The 25,838-nt window shown below is 32.2% G+C and overlaps 1 protein-coding gene across 1 annotated transcript in view; it reads left to right on the top strand.

The window, feature by feature from the left end:
* Nucleotides 1-25,838, top strand: part of LOC130899764 (protein sickie) — a 551,159-nt gene that overhangs the window by 517,250 nt on the left and 8,071 nt on the right. Inside the window, exons 14-19 of the mRNA XM_057809948.1 lie at nt 7,201-7,284; nt 11,120-11,536; nt 14,950-15,167; nt 17,722-17,897; nt 17,984-18,305; nt 23,228-23,673. Of these exons, the coding sequence (XP_057665931.1) occupies nt 7,201-7,284; nt 11,120-11,536; nt 14,950-15,167; nt 17,722-17,897; nt 17,984-18,305; nt 23,228-23,673 (1,663 nt within the window). The remainder of the gene's footprint in view (nt 1-7,200; nt 7,285-11,119; nt 11,537-14,949; nt 15,168-17,721; nt 17,898-17,983; nt 18,306-23,227; nt 23,674-25,838) is intronic.

Raw genomic sequence — 25,838 nt, 5'->3', positions numbered from 1 at the left:
TACTAACAAAGGCATACATTAAAAACTAGATCTAACTAAGAATAACGGATCTATCTAAAAACTAGTTTTAACTGTAACATACACAATAAATATAGAGCACATTTAAATTATAGAACCAAATTCATTGTTTTTTCCAACAATTTATTTTATATAAATATAGGGTAAACAGAATCGTGAAAAGTTTTCATATAAAATAGTTATGGCTGCTTATTTTCGAAGCAACTTTGGGATAAGCTTATGACGTGTTCCATGCAAAGTGTGCATATTTGTTCTAAGATTTATTTATTTCTTTTTTTCTTGAACATAAACCGAATCTCCCAATTCGTTTGTGTCTCTTTGCTTCATTATTTCCATTTTCATTAGATTCACCAAGATCCTGTAAAAATTATTTTTTGACATATAAGCTGAATCAATATTGCGTTGCAGGAAGTTGCTCATAAATAATCACTGGGTATATATTTATCTAGGGAATTATCAAAAAATCTTGTAAAATCCCTCTAAACGCAGCAAATCGATCAGTTTGCTTTCTTAGTTCTCTGATCTTCGCATTACTGAATCTTAGGCGGGCTAATAAAATTTTTAATCTCTGTATACTCATCACCATTTCAATATCTAGACTGTTTGTTTTCCATAAATCTTCTAGAATTAGTCAGTTTGTTTAAAACCCCTGACAATTGCTTAATGTAACACGTATTTCGACTGAATCAGTAGGCTATGCTATGTATTTATATGTATATATAACAATACTTCTTCTGTTTAGTTCTTTTTCTCTTCCTAAATAATATTGTTGAGGATCATCACCTCCAGTGTCACAGGAACTGCCTTTTTGTTTTCTATCTTACCTTATGGATCACGTTCTTACAGCTCCATCTTCAGCGAGAGGAGCTACTTCTATTCCCGCCTCTGTGATTGCTTCTACTACATCTTCTTGCTCAGATCTATATGGACTGTGGTGTAGAAAGTCCTCGTCTTTCAAAATTACTGGAGCCAACAGGTTCCTCATCATTTTGTAACTCATCCCACAAAGCTTTAAGCCTTTTATGCTCATTTTCGTAACTGTAAATTTATATCTAAACAGTAATAAACATAGAAAAATCATTGAGGAATGTAAATGATGGAAGAAGATTAACAAAAAGTCATAAGTCACCTTGTTAAAAACTAAATTATATTCAGTGTGATGGGGTGACAATGAGTAACTCTAAAATCGTGACACAAGATATGTGGTGGGATAATTATCACCAACGCAGCTCATTTATTGTACGTTAATAAGATACTATCTCACGTCGAAATAACTGTCGTCACAGTCTAGACCAGGGATGGGGAAACTACGGCCCGCAAAGCGTTGAAATGTGGCCCACGACCATCAAACAAAATTCAAGTACAGCTTTCTTATTATCAGAAATTACATTCTCTTCAATTGGCAGTAATGGTACAGAATATAATGGTACAAGCTATTTGTGCGAACAAACGTTTTCAATAATGAAACTAAGCAAAAATTGTCTTCGTAATAGGCTTTCGGATGACCTCCTTTTTCCATTGTTACCAATTCAGCATCACAAATGGAACCGGCTTATGATAATGTCTTGCAGAAACAAAAACAGTTCCACGTGTCACATGTTCCCAAAAAGATCAGTGTTCCTCTACCTTTTACTTCGCAGAACTTGAGTTCAATTAATTGCAATTAAAAATGTTATTTTTTAATATTGCAAAATAAATTAGTGTTTCAGAGAAATTAAAACAATATTTCCATTTTAGTAAATAATATAATGTTACTTGGCCCGCCATATATATCGTTAACAAAAATTGTCACGCGAAGAAAAAAGTTTCCTATTCCCTGGTCTAGACGCTGGCAGTTCTAGCTGCAGAAAAGAAATGTAGACATTAGCAAGTAATCCATGGTTAAAATTTTGTTCAGGCGATTTTAACCAATACCGTAATAATTAACTATACCATTACTGATAACAATATTGAAGACTTTAAAAGTATCATAAGACTCACACTCAGCCAAAGTCTATCAAAGTTTGTGTCAGCTACTATAAATAGAAATTTGAATTTCTAATGATATATATTATTTATTCTAATATTACAACTAATGAATAACAATGTTGTGAACATTTTTTTTGGATTGTGTAATTAGAAACAACAACAAAAAGTAGATTAGAAACCGTGTGGGCGAAACAATGGTTAATAGTAATGGGATGTGTTAATGATACGCATTGAGTAAGTAAATACTCGTTCAAAACCTATTGGCTGCTGAATTTTTATATAACCAAGTGGGGTACAAATACACCCTTATCCTTTAATTTTTGGTCATACCTCTCTGGCTTTCTATCTACGATTTACAATTAAATAACATCATATAAAAACATTTTTTCGCAATACATTAGTTAAACAAATTAAATAAGCCTTTTACATTATTAGAAATTTATTAATGATTCTGTATTATTAACATTTACATTGATATGTTTCACATCGGAAAATCGGAAATTTTATGGAAAAATCACATATGGTAAGTTTCGTTTCTATTTGTACTAGCAGGAAAATACTATCAAATAATTTGCACCTCCCCAAAAAAAACAAAGACGGTGCTCACGGAAACGTATACTTCTGGAGGGGAAGAAAAATGGAAGCTTTTCATTGAATCAAGAAGTAAATAGCTTTTTATTTATTTGTACCATCTAGATATGGCACCTCCACTCAAATAGTGTCATAAGTTAAAAATTATAAAATCTCTTACATTTCACTATTAGTGTTATAAAACTGGAAAATTTTAAGGTAAATAATGTTATTTGAATAGTTTGCGGTAACTTTCTAACTTTGAGTTATTGTTCGAAAAGTGAATAATGAAGTTTAAGAATATAGTTAAGAAAACCAAAATACACGCTTCATAGCATTTGAAACTAAGAAATGAAAAATAAATTTTTAAATAAAATCAGGGTAATTATTTAGTTTAGTTTGCACAATTTCTAACAATATCCATTTGTTTACACGTACAAATAATCATCAATTTCCATCGGATACATTCGTGACATTTTTTCAATAAATGCTTCAATTCTTTTTGAATATGAATAATGTCTTTTAAATAGAAATTCCTCAAAATTCTGACGATAATTATATCTAGTTCTTCAATAAAGAGGTATGTTATCACGAATATCTCGCCAAAGTAGCTCAATATTTGAGTTTGAGCCAGGGTCTGTGCACTGGAATAGGAGAAGTTCAAGACGATTTTCAACGCCATCTCTGTGACGGGCTCACATCTAAAAGCTTACTTTTTGGTGTTTTATTTTTGAATGTTTGTCAATCTGGATTCTGAAACTAAGTTGCAATCATGTATCGAGAAACAATCTAAGATTATTGAATGAACAACGTCCATCTTGCAAAGGTGTTTGATAGTGTTTGTTTATTAGCTATTTGCATTTTTGTGCATTTAAAAGTTATTATTTGTTGCGAGTTGTGTTTACTTACTCATTATATATTTTCTATAATGTAGTTGTCTAATTTTTTATCTTCATCTCACAGTTGACAGTCCTAAGCCTGCTAAAGTGTGAAGGAAAATTTTTTGTTTGTAGATATAGTTATAAAATGTCAAAAACAAAATAAAAATTATAATAATCATCTTGTGTTTCAATATTCCATCTACCTATATTTTATATAAACCATTTAATTGTGAAATTTAGATGGTCGGACCTGGTTGTCACATAAATTGTAAATGAAATCAAAATATTTTACAAAATACAGCATTTTAACTTCAGGTACTCATATTTTCTCGTAAACAACAATATTTGAATTTGAAATATTGGCAAAATGAAAGTATTTTGCATAATACTTTTGTTTCATCACAATTTGATGTGACAACTCGCTTCGAGCATTTAAAATTACTCGAGTTATTTTCAAATTTTCCGCGAAATTGTGAATCAATTTTCAAATATCCCGCGCAAGCCAATTTTCAAACGTCCGCGCATAAAACTAAAAAGTTAAAAATAATTTTTTAAATAAGCTTAAAACTATAAAATACTGGTATTCTCTCTTCTTTATTGTTTTAATCTTATTTTAAAAACTATTTTTAATTTTTAAAGAGTGTTTTTTAGGTTTTTCAACTATATTTTTAAAAACTGAATTTAGTAATGCTACCCTTAATTCTTAATGATTTAACTTCAGAAGATAACTAAAGATTTTGTGCATTGTGGAAGCAACGTTGGAATCATTGTACATACACAGTTGAGACTACTGGATGGATAGCCTACAATGAATAACCTTGTACAAACATATAATGCTGTCCATATGGATGGAATAAATTCAATTATAGCGTTATTATGTACTATATGAAAAAAACTGAAAGCTGAAACAGGTCGATGAAAATATTATTCCCCTCCAGCACCAGCACCCCCTCTTAGTTATAAGCATCCCTTCGAAATAAATAATAAAATAAATAAATAAATAAATAAGATTTATATATATAGAATTAAATAAGAAAGGGGGTCGTGTGGCACCTTGCGGGAGGGAAATTTTGAGCCTTTGTTAAGCAATATAAGGTTTTTTAAATTTGGTGAGAAATTAATAATTGAGAAAATTTTGATAATGCCTCTATCACAAAACTTTACGTAAAATGAAGATAATAATTGGTTTTGCTCTTATCTACCTTCTTTTCCAGAGCTTTTTCAATTGCTCTGTAGCTGATACCACAGAAGGGTTCAGGTCCCATGAAGGGCTTGTCTGCCCCCGCTTTATCGAGCTTATCAGATATTTCATTTCCCTTCGCTCCGATGTCTCCCGGAATCCATTGTAGGGTAATTTTAGTTTTAGTAGAATAGATACGAAAATATCCGATTATATATAAAGTATATTTTAATAGACCAGACAATATTGCTGATTTAAAAGTTAGGATAATGGAAAGAATTAACAAAATAACTCCAGAACTCATACAAAATGTTGTACGGTTAAGGTGGCCATTTTGAACATTTAATTTAATTGTGATGTACATTTAAAGATACATTCTAATTATTATGCGACAATATTATCTTCATTCTACGAAGAGTTTTGTGATAGAAACATTATGAAAATTTTACATCTTAAAAATTAATTTTCTTAGTTACGTGTGTTCCAAATTTAAAAAACTTTATATTGCCTAACAGAGGACTAAAATCCCTTGCCAACAATGTGCCACACGACCTTTCTTGTTAAAATTTTTGAGGGGCTCCTTATAATTCAGTGGGGTGCTGGATGGGGTTAATATTTTCATACTGTAAATTGTCAATTTAAGAATAAAAGTCGACCTGTCAATTTTTTTTCACATACTACATAATAACACTAATATTGATTTTTTTCCATACATATGGACCGCTTGTATATTCCGATTTACATAATATCAAACTAGTTACAACAACTGTATATAGACATGAAATTTGTTTATTATATTACTATTTAAAATATCGTAAATACCACCGATACGGTTGTGAACAAACACAATAAATTGGCAATTTAAGCAACGTATAAAAACATATACATTATATTTTATATAAAGCCGGGACTTTCGAAATGTTACCTGATATTTCTCATAGCTAACAAAATTGGAATAAAATCCTTGGACATTTAAAAGTTTTCATATATTAGACTATAATAGTTGACCCAATATTTTAATAAACTCTTATTATAATATAATACGTCGCATAGGGGTAAAACAATCTTTCAAATTCCTTACAAATATCAAAATGATCGGGATTTATTATTAACTTCCAAATTTTCAAGATTTTTAAGATTTTAAGAAGACTGCGCAGATTATTTAATGATTACTTATTGTAACCAATTGATTAATAAAAAAATACTAAACCTGTCATACAGTACATTCAATTTAATAGACCGATTTTTATTTAAAAAAAAATATACGGAAAATTTTGTTTTCTATGCCACTTTCGCCTGCTGAGATTTCCTTTTTCTTTTTCATTTTTAATTACCTCAAGTTATAATTATTTTCTTAGTGAGAAATATAAAAAGATTAAGAAAGGTATAATTCATATTTAATAATTGGAAAGCTATTTACCTATTTATATATTATTTTTATTAAGTTGAAGACAGTTATCTTGAGCTTTTTAAGCATTATTATAATTTTATATTAATATAATAATTTGAATAGACATCTTGGAAATTATCACAGAAAATTAACGTGCGAAAAAATAAATTCTAGTTCGTTCTACACACCAATAACTCCACTGACTTCATGCAATGTTCGTTATTACAAGTAAGCTTGAAGAACCGATTAACCGCGAAATTGAATGGCGCGGCTTTCGCGGATAATCCGCAAAATTAGAAAAATAAAGAATTAACCTAACACAACTGTACCAAAGAAGAAGCAATAAATTACGGACTAAAAATAAATGCAGAAAAAATAATGAAAAAAATATATGAAAATAGGGGGAAAACTAAAGAGAGATCAAACCAACTAACAAATACAATTTTGAAACAGTATCGACCTTCAACTAACTACGAATACCGTTGGGACGAACAACCAAAGACAGTATAAAGGAAAGGATACAAAAAAGACTATTAAGCATAAGGAAGAAACAAAAACCTATTAAAAAATAAAAATATAAGGAAAAAAAATGTACGAAACCCTAATAAGACTAGTAAACACGTACGCGACGGAAACAACAGTAATCAACAAAAGGGAAGAAGAACTTGAAAGAACCGAGAGTAAGATAATTAGAAATATAACAGGTCCAATCATAAAACAGAAGGGAGAAAGGAGACCAAAGAAGAACGAAGAAATAGTGAAAGAGCTGGGAAAGGAAAATATAGTGAGATACTTAAAAGTACAGACTCAACTGGGCTGGGCATATAATGAAAAGAAAACCAACTGAAATTGTCAAAAGAATAACGCAATGAACCCCATTGTAGAAAAGGTGAAGAAGCAGACCGAGAAAGACTTGGAGAAATGAAATAGAGGACATAAAAGCACTTAACATAGAGAACTGGGGAGAAAAATGTCAGAACCGGAAGGAATGGAAAATAATAACAAAAGCAGCCAATACAAATGGTAAACTATAAATTAAACAAAAATAAAAACCGAGGAGTAATCCACCTCAAAAGAGAATTTTAAAGCGCTATAAGCTATAGCCATATTCCAAGGGATTGATTGGTTATGATGATTGATGATGATGATGATGATGATATATTGAAAATTTATTTATATTCTGTTTGTTTCAGGCTCATGTAGTATCGGCGTTCGAGCAGAGTCTAACCTCGATGACTCAGAGACTTCAACACTTGACCGCTACATCGGAGAAAAAGGTAAGTGTTTAGTATCCAATAAACACAACAAACGATTTTTTTAACTAAAGAGATATTATTAGGTTACCGTTATAAAATTTGATTCTCCATATAAAAATAAAAATTTGGTCAATATACACATATTTTGTTCACATTTAAAAAATCCGGCAATAGGCAGTTATCAGTAAATCTGCAAAATAACAAATTTACAGCAAAATTTTATTACCATTCTATCTATTTATTTAGAAATTTTTCATTTTGGTAATTTCTTACAAGTTTTCGGCCTAATAAAGAAACAAAACGTTTCTTAAATAATCATACTTATTTTTCAACTAAGTCTCCTTTTGAACCCTTCCAAATAATAGTTGCCTTCTTTCTCCTTAAAATAAGAGTTTACATATGGATAACGCCCTCCCCTGATGAATCTATCTCTCCTTTTAGTGAAACTTTAAGGTTATAAAACAGGACACCGCGGACCCTTTATTTTATTATAAAATAGAATCCTAGTGATTGATATTAATTTATCAGTTTTTTTAGCTTGCGAATTTTTCTTCTGTATGCATTGTCATCACAAGTTTTCTTTTTAAATTTGTTATGAATGATTTTGTAAGGTATGTATATCTCCCTACTTTTTTATATAGTAGAAATTTTCTTCAGAGTATATTACCACACTTATGTCGTTAAAATCTAATAAAAATTGAAAAACAGTTTCTAAAAACTGAAAAAAATTCTTTAAATCATATCTATTACCTCACTAGTCGCTGCCGATTCTGCACTGATGACCGCACGATCATTCGTCCTTGACCGCTCGAAAGGCTAGCGTTGTTTTTATTGGGCTAAGCTATCCTCCTGTGTATAGTCATTGCGTTGCGCCTGTTTCTTCGAATTCGGTAGTTTTTTGTAATTTATTCGTTTACTTCTGTTATTTTTGATAACTTTTTGGAAAATAGTCCATTACCACAATGCCAAAAAAAGGTCGTCATCACTCTTCCTACAGATTGAACCGACTTTGACTTTTTAGAAGCTGGTTCCCTTTTGCAATCTATTATCTCAAATGTTTTTTTTCATTTGATGAGTGTAGTTGTGGATTCAATTTCCGTCAGTCTATGGCAAATGAGTTCTTTTTATATGCCGATAACCTTTCCTACCTCACTAACCTTAATCGATAGTATCGCTTTATGGCAGTCCAGATCTCTCGTCGTCAGTCAAATTGATACGGACACATTTGAATTTTATATAAATTATGGTGGTGAGTCATCCTACACAGTGTCTAACTCCTCTTTCATTTACCTAGGCGTAGTGTTGCTATCTTCAGATTGGGATCGAAGAATTATTAGTCAACCCTCGTATATGGGGGACAGCTTGTGTCGTAATCTTAAACTTGTTTGTTTGTTGCTTTAATGTTTAAAATAAAAGATACCAGATGTCACAGAGGTGTCTCGTACAAACTAATTGAAAACGATAAAGATTTTAACAACTTTTAAAATTTTCTTCGAGTGATGATTCAATAAATAAGGATCTATATCACGATTCCCTAAAAACCCATCAAATACATTTGTCATCCACCGAATACGACGTGTCTGTTTACTGGATAATTTTTAAGTGAAACCAGATTTCTCATATTTGCAAGAGATAGTTTTCATACTTCATGGAAGTCGGGCGTTTTTCGCTATTGCAATTTGTAGTCTAATTTTTCCAATAATTGAAAACTTGAAACATGTATTCTGATCCGCGTGATCCAGTCCTTATTTAAGATATACTTTAAATACTTTGGGCCTTCTCCAAATACCAGAGTAGTTGATAAGATAAAACTTTGTTTCCTTTTTCCCGTTTTTGATATAGTTGTTGCCGCAATTAGGATTTTTCGGAACCGTTGTTGATATTCATACTGAATACACTACTACACCAACACTCATAATTACACTGTCTGATAACCAATCTATCGTCTTTAGAAGTTTACTAAGTTTATCTGGAGTCTCTGAAGACGATAACTTGGTCATTGAAACGCGTGTTAGACAGTGTCATTGGAGTGTTCGTGTAGTGGTATAAACAGTGTGTTCACTAGTTGTTTCTAGTTCACTAGTAGTTCTTAGTATTTTCAACATCTTTACGTAATTCGTATTATTTAATCGACTAGAATTACAAACTCCCGAATTATCCCCGTGTTATCTGTGTTATAGGTTTACTGCAGTCTCTCTGTAACCTGATGATCTCATTCAACTGGCAAATTGCTGACGATAGAGAAGAAATAATACAACCGCAGCTGTAACCGCTCCTCCATCCATTTGCTTAGATAATTTATTTCCATTGAGCCGTTTTAGGTCAAAGGCCATACGTACATATATACGTGTCGTCGCGCGCATAATAATCACTTAGAAACATCCCAATCCAAGCACTGTAGAGAAAATTTTCCCATATCAGAGCAATTCAATATGAAATATCTCTAAATAGAAAAAATCCCAACAAATTATTGATTTAATGAAGTAATTGTTGTTCGAATAATTAAATATCTTATTATAGCATAAAGTTGTCTAAATTAAAAGGATCCGTCGGAAATAAGTCAGTAAGAAATACGTCAGCTTTTCATTCCTGCAAAAAATGAATTATTCTGTCGACGCAAACCTAGATCCCAGAAAACTTTCAGTTTTAATAATTATCGTTCCATCTAAAAAATACATTAGATACATTTCGTTACTTTTCTAAGAACGAAACACACTAGAAACCATACAAAGACTGGCGTCCAACCTGTATCTATATATTTGTCACTTATTCTATTACAGTTCGTCCAATATCAATTGCAAATTATAAAAACTAAAAAACAATCGAATCATTATAAATTGGACTGCATTATACGACGTTATTTAGACACATACACTTTATTTTAGTCCTACTTAGAACTTAGAAAAAAATCATTATTATACCTCGTTTACTTGCTACAACTAAATATTAAATTATAAATTGTAAATAGACGAGTAAAATGTGCCTGCCTTTAAGGGAGTTTGGTTTAAACAGGGTACCAGACGTGAACTGAGCACTTTTTGTACCCCATTTGTCTATTAAAACTTTGATAGTCTTTTATCTGACGCAAATCATCTTGTCGCCATCGAACTATCCTTAACGATTCGGTTATTGCCATCCGTTTTTTTAGTTCTTTGTGTTTAAAACCACATGCTGACAAAACTTGACGCAATGTCTAAACTGGTATAATTATATTCTGGATAATCTGATACCTTTTGCAGTATTACTTCTAATGTCCTACGTATAAAATCTTGAGTAGCTTTGTTAACTGATTTAAGTTTTTGTTTACATGTTTTTCGGTTCTGTAAATGATCCTCAGCAACCCCTTTCATGACTACTGGATACATGAAAAATTTATTTACTCTAGTTAATTCAGCAATTCTTATTATGATTGCATTATGAGATTGCTGAATATTTTCCTTTATTAAACATTCGAATATATTTAAAATAACTTGCTGTGTTTGTATATCTAAATCTTTATTATTAAATTCATATATGTTTTTATTCTCACTACACTGTGCAATTTCATTGTCTTCATTCGCCCATGGTCTAGAGAACGCCATATTTCTATTTATTTAAAGAAATTTATGAATTAAATAAATCTCACCGAACGAAGCCACTGCTTTTGCAAACTAACTGTCTCTGGCAGGAATATTTCTTGCCATGTTTACCGAATTTTATACGGGGAGTAAACATTATTTTTATCCATTAATTTGTTATAAGTTTCGTGCGTATTTATGAAATATGGATTGTTCCTAACTGTCTTCTGCAATTGATATTGGAAAAAATATACCTAGTTCACTTTACTATGTAATACTAATTTAGACACTTATTTCAGGAAGCAGAACTTCAAGAACTACGACAGGCTATGGACGCCCTTCGTGCACAATCCATCCAAGCTGGTATAGGCTCCAGTCTAGCCAGACAACCTTCTTCTGATAGCGTATCTAGTCTTTCATCCGCTTGCAGCCTAGACAAACACGACAAAAAGAAAAAGAAAGGTTGGTTACGGAGCTCATTCACCAAAGCTTTTTCACGAAATGCCAAAGTCACCAAAGTACAATGTCAAAGTGATACGACGGAAGAAAGGGCTCACAGTCCGCCACCCGTCCAAACTACAGATCCCGGTTTGGAAGTAGTAGAACTTCAGAAACAACTTCGAGAAAAAGATTTGGTATTAACAGACATTCGATTAGAAGCATTGAGTTCTGCTCATCAATTGGAAAGTTTAAAAGATACAGTTATGAAAATGAGAGTGAGTATTATACTTAATTGGGTCGAAGGGGAAATTCACGGCCCCTGAAATTTTTCGTTGTTTCGTTGATCGTAAAGATCTTTATCACACATCAAAATTAGAGGTAGTCTGAAAAGTTTTTAGTCTGACCAATAAATTATTATCACTTAGCCCTAATCATCAAAAGACGCATGTATAAAGTTGACCGCTGCCCCACTATAAATTTGTGAGTTTTAACATTTTTATTGAAACATCTTTGCGTGTGATATAAAAGCATTGTTTTTGGCCAATAAAAATACCATTGAAAATAAGAATTGGATTATTATTATTATCCGTTCTTTAACCCAGAAAAATAAAACGTTAAGAAGTGGTTTCCCGAATTTAAACGAGGTGAAATGAGCACTGAGGATGATGCATGCAATGAATGCATCAAAGAGACTGTTACTGACAAAGATATCAAAAAAGTCCACAAAATAATTTAGGATCACTGTAAAATGAAGCTGATTGGAATAGCTGCGAACATAAAGATATTAAAGGAACGTGTTAGACATATCGTGAATGAATATTTTAGACAGCAGAGTGGACTACACGTGATGAACCGACTCCAAAGCATTGGAATTCTGTTTGTTTCCGCATCCACCGTATTCTCAAGATCTGGTTCTCATCGACTTTTCTCCTGTTCTCAGATCTAAAGAGAATGCTCGCTGGATAGAAATTTTGCGCCGATGAAGAGGTTATCGTCGAAACTGAAGCCTATTTTGATACTAATGACAAATCGTACTATAAAAAGGTATCGAAAAATTGTTTAACCACTATAATCGTTATATGAACCCTGAAGACAACAAATATTGGGTAATGAAATCAAAGTCTATTAAAAGAAGATATTTTCTATGCTAGCCTACGAACTTTTCAGCCCACCTGTTATATTACATCATCATATATACTGAATAGCTCAAGAATTAAGAAAATTAACATGTTTAAATGGTATGAATCACCGCAGCTCTGATTTTAAACTTGGTTCCTGTACATTTAAACATTTTTTTATTAACGGTCCCGTTGAAAGTGACATTGTTCCTAACATGACGCTGTTAATAGCCGTCACAAAAAATGAATGTTCGGCTATACTTAAGCTGGGAAATAAAAATAACATAAGATAACAGAAAATAATAAATAAAATAAAAAATGAGAATTAACTTTAAGGGACAGACTGGCGTTGACACTGTAAGGTTTTTTTCTAATTTTTTTTAAACAGTTTATAACAGTGTGGTGATTTTATACAAATGGTGTTACTTACTTATTTATTTATACACTAATTTTAAGTACACTAACCTATGCACTAAACACTAAACAATAAACAATTCACAATTTAGTAAATTATACACTAATACTTGACTATTTACTAACTTCAAAATCATCATTTACTTTTTCTGATGCATATGGCATTCAATTATTTACTGACTATTACGGCTATGTATTTATAGTTATTCATATACAGAATGTTCGGAATCTCTAATTTGTCGCAAACAAATAACAATGGCTTCATTAAAATTGATTCTTTAAAAACGGCCATAACATACTGTAAGTAAGTTATATAAAAACAATATAAGGAAATTCCTGCCGCATCCGCCAAACTTCAGATTCTATTAACATAATAGAATAGAACTAGCTTCACAGTCTACGTCAGTGGAGGAGTTCGTAATAATACATTACTGAAAAACAAAATAATATACCTTCAGGTATATTATGTTAGTTGGAAACGCATTCCCCGATGGTCGTGACATTATCGTGCTGACAAATTTGAATGATACTTGAGGTAGCTTTAAGGAAAAAACTTTGCCTCTTGATTGGATGAAGCTTGTTACTAGTACTGTCAAAAAGACAATTCTTATTAAACAAATGAGTGGATTCTAGGTTTACACCTGACAAGACGTTCCTGTCTACGATACTATCCATATCTCTGTACTATTTAAAGCTCTTTTGCCCCTATCAAGACTCCTTTATAGAGCAGTCGCTGATTTAACAACAGAGCTTGTGTTAAATATCCTCTTGTTAACACGCTTATATTAGGTTCACCTGTATGTGAGCTTGTTTGTTTGGGTATTTGTAACTCACCTTTGTGGCTTATTACTGTTAGTATACCCCACCACTTTAATTGTGTTCATTACCCGAGTGGGCTAAGACTTTAACCCCCAATTCGCCGATCGAGAGTTCAAATCCTGTTTATGCTCTAAAAATTTTATTCGGCAATTATTTTTTTAGACATTATCACTGCAAATTTTCCTTTAACATCGAAACAAATTTTATAACTGTCTACCCTCTTTTGGAGATTTACTATACTACCTGCATCAGTATTACTTAAGAATTAAACACCTTATTATGTTGTTCGAGTAGAATTTTACATCCGTACACCCTCCGTTTGAGATTTACAATACTAATGACTCACAGAAAAAGTTTTTGGCAATAAATCGCACTTAGAAGTGAAAAATAAATATAGTTTAAAAAACACGCTTTTATAATATAGGCAACTAAAAATTGAAAATTAAATATAGTTAAAAAAACTAAAAAGCACGCTTCTGAGCACATCAAACTAAAAAGAGGCGCTTTGTTCCCTATTTCTCGTACATCGAGAGCGCCAGATGCTTTTTTCACAATAATATTGGTTGGTGGCAAAGTTTTTTGGTTTTATAGCATAAAATAAACAAAAAATAGTTTTTAATCAATTATATATTTTGCTCAAGGACCTTTTAGGACCTCTTGCAATCTTTCTTTCAGCTTCATGATTTCGCGCTCATAAAATTTCTGTTCCTGATCTGCAAAAACTAAACCAGGTGTGATTGAAGACCATCGTCATTTGTGAAAGTGTGACCATTGAAAGAATTCTGCAAACTTCAAATCATATGGTGCCAGAATAGGGCTATATGGATGTGGCATCACTCCCCAGCCAAGCTCCAATAGTTTTCCACGAGTTGCCAAAGATGTGTGAAGCCTTGCATCATCATGGTGGAACTCTAAAACTTTCCGATTTGACAATTCTGGCCGTTTTTCTTAGATTACTTCATCCAGTTTCATTATTAATGATAGAAAACATCAGAATTGATCGTTTAGTTCCTTGGAAGCAGCTCTAAAAACACAACATCTTTGTAATTCAAATCTTTTTTTCTTGTTTTTCAGCTTTCGATGTGGTGGAAAAATAAAGCAACGCTCTCTATCAGTAAAAAGCGAAAGTACTTAATTGCCAACCTTGTACTAATATTTTTCATTCATTATTGTCTTAAGCTTATTTAAAAAAATATTTTATTTTAAGTCATATTAAGTTATGTCATCCTGCATTTTCTCTTCTCTTATTTTGTTCTATATGAACCCAGCATAAAAAATGTTTCTTACTGAAGTTTGAAAAATAATTTTGAACTAATGAGATGTTTTTTTTGTTCTAGAGCGAAATGCTAAGTTTGAAACAGAATAACGAACGATTACAAAGGATGGTAACGGGTACAACTAATTTACCGACGGATTTAACAGATACGAGAAGCAGTAATAGCATTGACGTCTTAAGTGACCTCATTCCTACCGAGGATCCAACACCAGAAGTAGAAACCGATGGTAAACGAATAGCGATTTCAGTTTATTTGGGGCAGCCACAAAGTTTTGAAAAGTAAGTTGATATATTTGACCTAGTTTTCGACTAAAACTATACGCAAAATACAAATTAGTAAATAGTTAAATGACATTTTGACAACATAGTCAAAACTCTTCTTTTGGAAACTTTGTTTTAATTTTAATACAAATTCCACCAGTAATATTATAAACTGTAATGTATGAAAAAAATAGCTTTTGGGATTTGACCATGGGAAATTACAGTATTACTTGTAATACTGTAATGTATGTAGTGTATGTAAAATGGCTCTAATATTCTAAGAGTGAAAATAATGGATCAGGATAAGACAAGAGTGTAGCCATCACATCTCGGAGACGTCTGTTCGCAAGACAGTTTTTACGGAGATTAATGGAAACACCTATCATGAGACACGCTTACCTGTATCATCAATAAACTGCTCTGCTTAAACAGGAGCGAAATACAACTGGTGGCTGGTCTTTAAACCGGACATTGAAAACATCATCTTCATGCTATAGACTACAAAGACGTTCCGCAATGCCGCGGACCACGTTAACGGTGGGTGCCCAATACTTACACGCGAGAGGCTCGAATACATCATAACTATGTATTTACAAAGTAGCAAATATTAGTATCAAAATTCAAACGCGAAAAGATATTTTCTTCTCGAGAAATATGGCGGTTAAAAGTCGTGTATATTATAAATTCCAAAATGTATTGTTTTTTTCTCACCTAACCTCAAAGCACCACTTGTAGATAGTTGTAAATATTGGAAACAGATTTTATATTTGAAATACAATTTTACTACAAAAAATTCAGCCTATGATGATGACTGTTTTATATTATAATATTTTTCCCCAACTAAATAGTTCAAAGATTAATATGTACGCAAGGGAGGATAAGAAAAACGGTAAGAAAACCGAATATTGTGAAAAAATTGTATTCCTACAAAGAGAGACAGTGGTCCAACTTGTCATACAACTTGTGTATAAGTATGTAGTGAAAGTGGATGAGCAATCATTAGTTTTTTATGAACAAATAATGTCCTCGCAACTGACATTTAGACACATACTTTGGAATTTTATAGTGAAAAAGCAATGAGAAGGCAGCATGCATGTATTGAAATGGGTTCCCTCTTTTCAATCAAGCAGACAGAATATTGAAAACCTCAATATAGCAGAGATCACATGACTAAGCTCTTTAATGGGACACCAATTGTCTAAAATAACCAAAGGGCAACTCTGGGTAGAGCTGGCATGCATATTGTTTGTTATGTATTGCGATATTTTATGGAATTTGTATACAAGAAACTAGGAAGCGAATTCCATCAGCAACAACGAATTTTAGGTAACACTCCGTTTGTAAAGTGAAGATAACCATATTCCGGGATACATCTTACATCTGGTGTTATCCTGACTTATTACCAGAAGCGTGAACAGACCAAAACAAATCGTTATTGTATTCTGATCGATTACGTGGACTTGGCCAGACCTAAACAGGTTATTATTGTATCATTTTGCTAATGTTACGTTCGACGCAAAATTCGACGCCATGTTGTGTAGAGATATTATACTTTCGTATAAAAAAGCCACGCTCAATACTGCTAAAGAAACGAAGAATTTGTTGCGAACCTTCGAGTGGGAAATCTGAAATAACCCCTCTTACAGTCCAGATTATTGTTTTCGACGTTGGACGTTGAAAGATAACTTATTCAGCATATAAGTACTCTTCAGACTGTAATTTGGAAACATGGAAACTCTCTGACTGTAAAGTTAACTATATTCTGGGATACATCCGATGTTATCCTGATCGATTTCCTAGAGCTTGAGTAGACCAAAGCAGATCGTTATTCTTTTGTGGTCGATTGTCTGGAGCTTGGACGTACCAAAATGAATCGTTATTATATCCTGATCGACTACTGGGAGCTTGACCACACTAAAGCAGATCTTTATTGTATCATTTTGATAATGTTACGTGACGCCATTCGACGCAAACTGTTGGCCATATTGGGTAGAGTTATTATACTCTTCCATAAAAAATCCAGGCCCAAGTCTGCTAATGAAACGGAGGAATTGTTGCGAAGGTTTATGTGGGGAATCTCAGTTCCTTGTTTTCGACGTTGAAGGAGCACTTATACAGCATATGGTTCTCTTCATACAGTGATTTGAAAACATCCACCGAAACAACTGGTTCAATGGAAGACCTTATTTCTCTTAATATGGGTTAAACAAACTGGTTCTGCGTTCCAATAAATACCTAAACAGACTTGATGCTTAGGTTGGAAACTATAGACATATATACTCCTCAATCCCCTTTTGTATTTTCCAACCTAATAGCACCGGTAAATTCAAACGTTTTATATAAAAACAACATGGCGCCTCCCTTTTCAAGGTGCGGGATTATAATATCTATCTTCATACAAATGATACCTGCGTGGCTCGCTCCCACGTTCTGCTCCTCTTGAAACTGTCGCATGCGATATCGAATATTTTTATTAAGAAAATATTTTAATTTTGCCTGATATCGAGGCTAGTTTTAAATGTTGTTCAAATTATTATAAATAAGATTTAAAAGTATGTTTTTGCTATTTCAGGTATTATGCTGAACATTACGGGTATGATGGTTTAAGTGATAATGCCAATACAGAAATATCGATAGCACATACAAATATCGGCGCTTCGACATCTTGGGCACAACTCGACAACTCTGTAAGACGTGCCTTTAAACAATATGTCGCTCGATTAGATCCAGGAGGTGGACTTGGTTTAGGTAAGTCATAAACTTACGAGAATTTTTTTTTATTTATTTCAAACTATAATCAGTTGTAACAAACGATAAAAACAATTGATTTTCAGGAAGTGACGCCATAGCTAGTTATAAACTAGGAGAAGCTGAGCGTAAACCCGATTCCGGTCCGCCAGATCTTCTTCCTGTTGGATATGCAGTCGGAAGAGTGGGAACTTTGCATGTCGTTTTACAACCAGTAGCAGCCTTAGCCTTCGAAGCCTTAATTCCAAAAGGAGTAGCTCAAAGATTAGTTTCATTATTAGCCGAACATAGAAGATTAGTACTTTGTGGTGCACCAGGCACGGGAAAAACACATTTAGCTACTAGATTAGCCGAATTCCACGCCCAGAGTTTGGGTAGAGATCCTGCCGAAGCAGTAGCAACTTTCAAGTAAGTTATTGTATTAACTTTCATTTGAATGCATGAGGTGAAGTTAGTTGATGACAAAATGATTCTTTGGAGAATAGGTGGATGCTATTGATAATCGTTGTTGTGTTATATGTGGAATTGCTGTACCGAAGATACGATACTGGTTGCATATAACGGGGATGATCTTGAAAGTAGGCCAGTTGAACATGTCGTCGTTGCGCCTCCAAAATCAGCTATATGAGATTTTTTGCCAAAATGAGATGTGTTTTAATATAACGAATGACTCAAACTCTGTCAATTGAAAATCAGTTGAATGTGGAAAAAGTTTTTTGTTACAGAAAAACGAAAATATAAATTACCGTAAGTGTATATGCAAAAGTGTGTCTTCCTTATGTGGAGAAAATAATAATTACTGTACTTTGAGTTTTTTTACCCATTTGAATCGCGTGCAGTAACTATCTATGTGCAAGCAGGTTCAATTAATATTACAGCTTTTAATAAGATTAGAACATGATCGTGTGACTACGAGGTCTAGCTATTAAATAACGGGAGGGTCCCTAGACTATCTTGTTTATGCACGTCCCTAAACACATTTCCGTCACTATTACAGTATTTGTGCAGTAGCGGTTTGAACGTGTTTTTATCTCGTGCCGATAACAATGTGTGACGATGTTGAGTTTTACTTTATTTTATTGTTATATTTCTTGAACCCTGAAACCAGCTTCCAAATAAAACCACCACCACTTATATACAGGATTTAATTTTAATGAATAAATCCATTAACAGATAAATGAAAAATTGAAATATGGTATAACATCCTCTATTTAAAAAAACAAATCTCTTAAATAAAAACGTGCTTCTAGAATCTAGCTCCTTAAGGAGCTCACCAAAGAAGACTTTCAGCACTGCTTCGTTTAATGAAAAAAACGTATGTAAAGTTGTGTAGCGAGGGGAGGGGAGTATATTGAAGAGGAACATTTGAATGTAGAATAATTTTTATAATTTTTTCGCTTTTTCGTAACCAGTCTCGTTATTAAACAGCCAGACCTTGTATATTTGACTGAGAGAATAAGTAATTAATGAATACGTAATATAGACAAATTTCGTATTTTTTTGTGAGGTTAGCTCGAATATATAAGACATTGAAAATTCATTAAGCCAAAACAAAGAAAATAAACTTTTTCAAACACACATGTGAGAAAAATATTCACACAATTGAACAAAAATCTATTTTCTCCTCAAAATTTGAGTGACATTTGCAAAAGATTTTGAAAAAATAATAAATAATCTTATCGCCGAGAGCTCTCATTGATTTGGTAAAGATGATGGAAAATCAACTGAAATTGGTATTTTAGTTATATAAATGAAAACATAAAATGCTGCGTCTACGAGGACAAAATTATAATAGTTCGAAAAGGATTGCCAATAAGGAATACATTGAAATTCAAAATGAAGCAAGAAATTTAAAAGAGAATTTATTCTCTCATAAAGAAACTAAATGAATCCGTAAGTACTTAAGTTTTATTTGCGCTAATATAAACAGAAAAATTAGGAAACGACACTTTGGTATGTTATGGGAATTAGAAAGTTAGAGTGCCAAATAATATTACATCAAATGCTTGGTTGATTTTCGATCGATTATTATGAGACGCAGAAAAGAAACAAATCAACGACAGGCACTTAAACATAATGGATATGATTACTATTTACCAGATGAAAATGGAATAAGAGTTCGTGTTTGGAGGCAGTTCTTTTTAGCGACTTTCCTTATAATAAAAAGGTTGCTTTCAATAACTGGGTACAAGATAACGTAAATTTAAGTAAGTGTAGTAACGAATTAACAAAAAGAATAAACATACTCAAACGAGATAATTGAAAAGAATGCAGAATGAACAGTTTAATTCCAAAGCTACTAAATCAATCTCTGAGTCTGTTATTGATCTTTACCAAAAGTCCCAAGTCACTATTGCAGACCCTTGACGTCACTTATCTTTGTTGAATCAACATTCAGATTATATAATCACATGTACAAAGTTTATAAAGAATGGAAAAATGGTTTGATGCAAATAGAAAAACAGCACTAGAAAGAAAATTATTCAATGAACAATTCATTAAAAACCTAGAAAGGAACAGTTTGATTCTTGTGCCGAATTCACCACTGGGAATATCGATGAAGCAGATCTTCATATAGGGAAAAAAGATGAAGCCCGTACAGCAAAGCAGTATGCGATTTCATTGTGCTCCGATAGTACAATGGTGATCACAATGGATGTGCGAAGCGTTCTACTTTGTCCGAAATTATTAGTATCTAAACAATTGTGTAAACAAAAACTCCAGATACATAACTTCACCATGAATAATAACAAGGTCGTACACTGTTATGTACGGCATGAAGCTGATGGTACTTTTGCATCTAAGGACTTTATCTAAAAAGTAAGAGTGGGACTAGGAAAAGTTGACCTAACCTCTGATGGATGTCCATTTTAAAATAAAAATAAGATCCTCGTTTGCGCTTTAGCAGATTACACAGTTTAGAATCCGGCAACTGAAATTGAACAAATCGTACTTGAAAAAAGTCGCTCAAAAATTGCAATAAATGTGAATAACACTCGCCGTTTGGTAGTTTTTCCTTTTTGAAGATAGTCTCATGCGCATATTAACAAACCGATGCTATGACCTTGCCTGCAAATTGAACGGTATTTGCCTTCTTTGGAGCCGGTTCTCCCTTTTCATTCCATTGTTTTGATTGTTCTTTGGTTTCGGGTGTGAAGTTATAGACCCACTTTTCAACCATGGTTATGAAACTGAGCACAAGTTCGGCATTATTTCTGTGGAACATTGCCAAACACTTGATGGAAACATCTTCACGACGTGGTTTTTATTCCATTGTGAACGCGACACCCATATTGCGTATAGCTTTCTCATGTCCAAATTTTAAGTTAATATGCGATGTACCGCTCTATTTAAAATGCCTACTATGTCTGCTAACTTGCGCACTTTCAGTCGACGATCATCTAGTACCGCTTTGTGGAGTTTCTTCAACATCTCTGGAGTCTTCACCTCATTTGGTCGACCACTGCGATGCTGTTCCTCGCAGGTCGTATGGCCTCGTTTAAACTCTCACCCAGAGTAGAATCTAGTTAATATTTTTTATTGGTTGAGCTAAGCCTTCAAATTAAAGTATTGTATCACATAACGATGACTAATTTTTTGCACGTTTACTAATTCACTGAAAACGTTCACTATTGATGGATGTTAAACAAATACTAAACAACGTGATGTCCTCAAACTGTATAGATTGTGTACTTTCTAATACAGTGGTATTTTTCAAACAACTACCGCCATCTCTAGGACAGGCCAGGTATTTCTGGGGCCATCCTCGTAAACAGAATTTTACGTTTAAGAATAATTGTCGATTCTGTTATTTATAAACATTACTGGAATTCTCGATTTTTTTATTATAATATTATCATAAAATAATTTATTTAAATGAAATTATAACAAATGATTTATTGTACTGCATTATTTTGCTTCTTTAGTTTACGAAAACAGTTATGAGCATGTGAAAACATCCAAAATCCGCTGAGTTTACTAATTAAATAATTTATATAGAAAATATCCGATTTTTAAATATAATGCTGCTTCGAAAAATAAAATCCTTTAATAATTTTTATTTCATGAATCCTAATTTTTTTATAAGAATTAAAAAATAATTTAAAAATTATCCAAAATGCACATTGCGGTTTTTGGAGGCGCAACGACGATGTATAAAAAATATTGACATTACTTCAAATCAAAAATATTGAAGGAGATTCAACTAAATTATGAAAATTCGTACGTAGCTGTTTGAAATTTACTATTAAAAGCATTGAGAACACAAACACTCCCACTACTGGCTTTTGAATCAACCAAAAGGTTAACCATTCGAACTTGTAAATATGGTTGACCTTGAAGTGCCTTATAGATAACACATGTGTGGGGTTTGTAGTTATGGAACGTTTCAAAACAAAAGATACTAGATTCTAAATACACTCATTAATCGTTTTGATTTTGGATCTCTTCTAGTTATTAATGGCTGTTTTAATAGATAATTACCTTAATATTTGAATCTAATTTGGGTCTTTTCCAAAATATAAACTGATATTAACAACCTTTATTTATAATTATACATGTTTTAACCACAATAAAAATTTTTATCCTTAATTGTTATATCACAAAAAGGAGTGTCAGTTGGTTCCAAAATAAAGAAAAGTAAAGTTTGAAAAAAGAAGAGATCAGAAGTCTCTTGTCAATATAAAATTACCAATTAATTACTTTATAAAATAGAACTTTAAACTTTACTTAGATTGTTTGTCTTTTTTATCTCTTATAATTATGTATTTGAACCAATTCAAAAAATTTATAATTTATAATACTAATTTGCTTGAGACAGTTGCCTCGAGATTTTTTTATCACTAATTTTACTATAACAGTTAATAATGGACGCTCCCATGGCAGAATCGTCAATTTGGTTATATATTTAATTATCAAATTTGATGTATGCTAATATTGAATAATATTGAGTAATTGAGGATCTAGAGAAAATTTTAGAAATAATTTTTTGTACCATAAGGTTTTATCACGTTAGGGTCAACTGCCATTTTGGACTGAACCATAAACCCATTATTCAATTATTGTTGCTGTTCACTTATCGGCTTGTAGTTAATAACATTATCTATTGATTTGTGTCATTTTTGTTTCATAATATTCAGATTTTTTCCCGTAAGCTCATCAATTCTAATTTTTTGAAAATGGTTGAGCTCGGGACATCTGATATCTCGTTCCTTCCTTATCTTATAATTTTCTATTTATTAGTATTCTTATGATGATTACTTCTTTCCACCAATCATCTTCACCTTGTAAAATGTATCAAATATACAAATTGATATTTAATTTCTTTTCAGTGTCGACAACAAGTCCGGTAAGGAATTGCGCCAGTACCTTACTCATCTAAGCGAACAAGCAGCAGGTGGTGACAATAGTGTACTACCGTGCGTAGTTGTCTTGGATAATCTCCATAAAGCCGGTACACTCGCGGATGCTCTAGGCTCTCTACCCCGAAATCTCCCCTGTCTTCTAGGTACAATGGCACAAAGTGCTTGCTCCGCAACTAGCTTGCAACTTCAACATGGATTTCGATGGGTACTAGTAGCGCCACATATGGAACCAGCTCGAGGACTATTAGGAAGAGTATTAAGAAGACGATTAGCTGGATTAGAACTTGAACAAGGACCACAACCAGAACTAGCAGCTATACTTGGTTGGTTACCGAGGGTATGGCAACATTTGAACGCTTTTCTTGAAACACATAGTAGTGGAGATGTTGCTATTGGACCTAGACTATTTCTAAGTAAGTACAGACAATTTCTTGGTAAAATTACTTCAAAAAAATAATTCTATTTGCGTCCTATTGAATGAATAAAAGCTATACTTCTAAAATGTATAGTAGAAAATAGATTAACTTAACATAATATTTGTGAAGATCTGATGATTTAGATACACCTGTACCATAATTTCATAACAGACATTTGACAACGCTGTAACTCATGTAAAGATCAAAATGGAGGCTCCACGGTGTCCCTATAAATTTGGATGCGCACTCGTCTAAGTTTATTTTCCCCTTCATATCTTTGACTTCGACCCACCTCTTGACCTGGGTCGTCGTGAATGTTAGTAATGAAGACATTTTCGCCTCGATCACAACGATCGTAGTCGCTAAAAGGCGCTGTGAATGATGTGTTTAAGAAATAAGAGAAATCAACATAAATTAGGTTCTTTTCGTAAGGATTCATTTTAATATCATGTATTCAGATATATCATGTAAAAGCGATGTTTTTCTAAGCCGCATAACCTCAAACTTTTCATTTTTTAACGAGTAACTTCATATTTATCATACATTTAAAAAACAATATGACATATACACCATGTAACTTTTCTTCATGTTTACGTTCAGATTTATTATGTTTAATTGTCACGAAGTATAGATATAAGTAGTCTTAACGTATGTTAAACGAATGGTCTCAATATAGGGGACAGATTTTTTTGCCGCTAGAGTGCGTCATTTTTCAAGAAGTACTCGTTTAGATTCTTACGCGGGAAGTCTTGTTGCTATTGACACCTCTCCGGAAAAAATATTCTAAGAAACTAAATAGTTAAAATATTTTTAAAAATTACCAAATGCTGCCTATTCATTTCAGTATTACGATAAACATAATTGATAAAAAAACAATTAAAAAATTATTGTCAAACATGTTATTTTATAAAATAGTATAAGATATAAACATGTTATATATTCAAAAACACAATTTAATATTTATATAAAAGTGATAAATAATTTTTATTATTAATATAATTTAGAATTTTAACGAGATTTTTTACATTGAATTTTTCTTTCTTTAGCACTTTATTGAAACATTTGACAAGAAAATGTCCTCGCATCATTAAGAAATTATTAATGATCTTTTTCGTTAATTCTTTCTTAAGCTGCAGTCATCGATTATCGTATCGCCATTTATATCAGAGATAGTTGAAGCATCATTATTTGATAGCAAGTTACAATTGTTTTCATTGTCGTCATGAGTAATATGTGATTTTGGCTCAACTTTCTTCCGCAAATAAACTTTTTCATATTCATACACATATACTCTGCCATCTTTTAAAATCTCTCTATCAGTTTTAATTATATCCTCTGAATTAAAGTGTAATTCACAAATAAAACTGGTAGCTTTTAATTCTTGTCCCAGAGCAGAGGTCCATCTACTATGCAATTCAACGTTCTTAAAAAAATTGTATTTTTATATTCCACCAGATAAATAAAAATATATTTTTCAAATATTGAAAAACTACATAAATTTTAAAATTATTTGTTAATTGTTAATAACATAAATTTTGAATATTACTTTGAGGTTATACTCACTTTTGGTACTTTGAATAATGCCACTTTTCCTACATTCTCACTTGCCTTTCGGCCACTAAGACAACCGTGAACAGCACAACACCTTCCCATTGTTTTCTTAAAATTAATTTTAAATAAATAATTTAATATTTCATATTTAATTTAATTAATTAAATCTATACTTCGTGTTCAATTGTAATGAATTATAACAGTAGCGTACTAAAACATTTAGTGAAGATCATGTATATACAAAGAATTAATTATAGAGATGTCGGAATCAACAGTAATTTTTAAAATAACATAATGATATATAACCTATAAATTAATGTTGAATATTACATTGTCAATTTTTAACCTTATAATTATATAAAAATGAAAAAATTACGAGAGGGTACTCTCAATGTATAACAAAAAACACACATCGTGAAAGAACATAATAAAAAAATTACAATCGTTTGATAACAATATAAAAGGCGGGAAAAAAAAGGTTGGAGTTAGTTATAAAAATTAGAAAAATCGAACGGGAAGTTATGAAAAATGGTTAAAGAAAACCCGAAGGTGTATATAGTTATTAAAAATTCTAAAAGGTTAATTGGATAAAAACAAATAATAACAAAGAA

The sequence above is a fragment of the Diorhabda carinulata genome, chromosome 11 (assembly GCF_026250575.1).
Source record: "Diorhabda carinulata isolate Delta chromosome 11, icDioCari1.1, whole genome shotgun sequence".
NCBI lineage: Eukaryota > Metazoa > Arthropoda > Insecta > Coleoptera > Chrysomelidae > Diorhabda > Diorhabda carinulata.
This window is presented reverse-complemented; position numbering and strand designations above follow the sequence as displayed.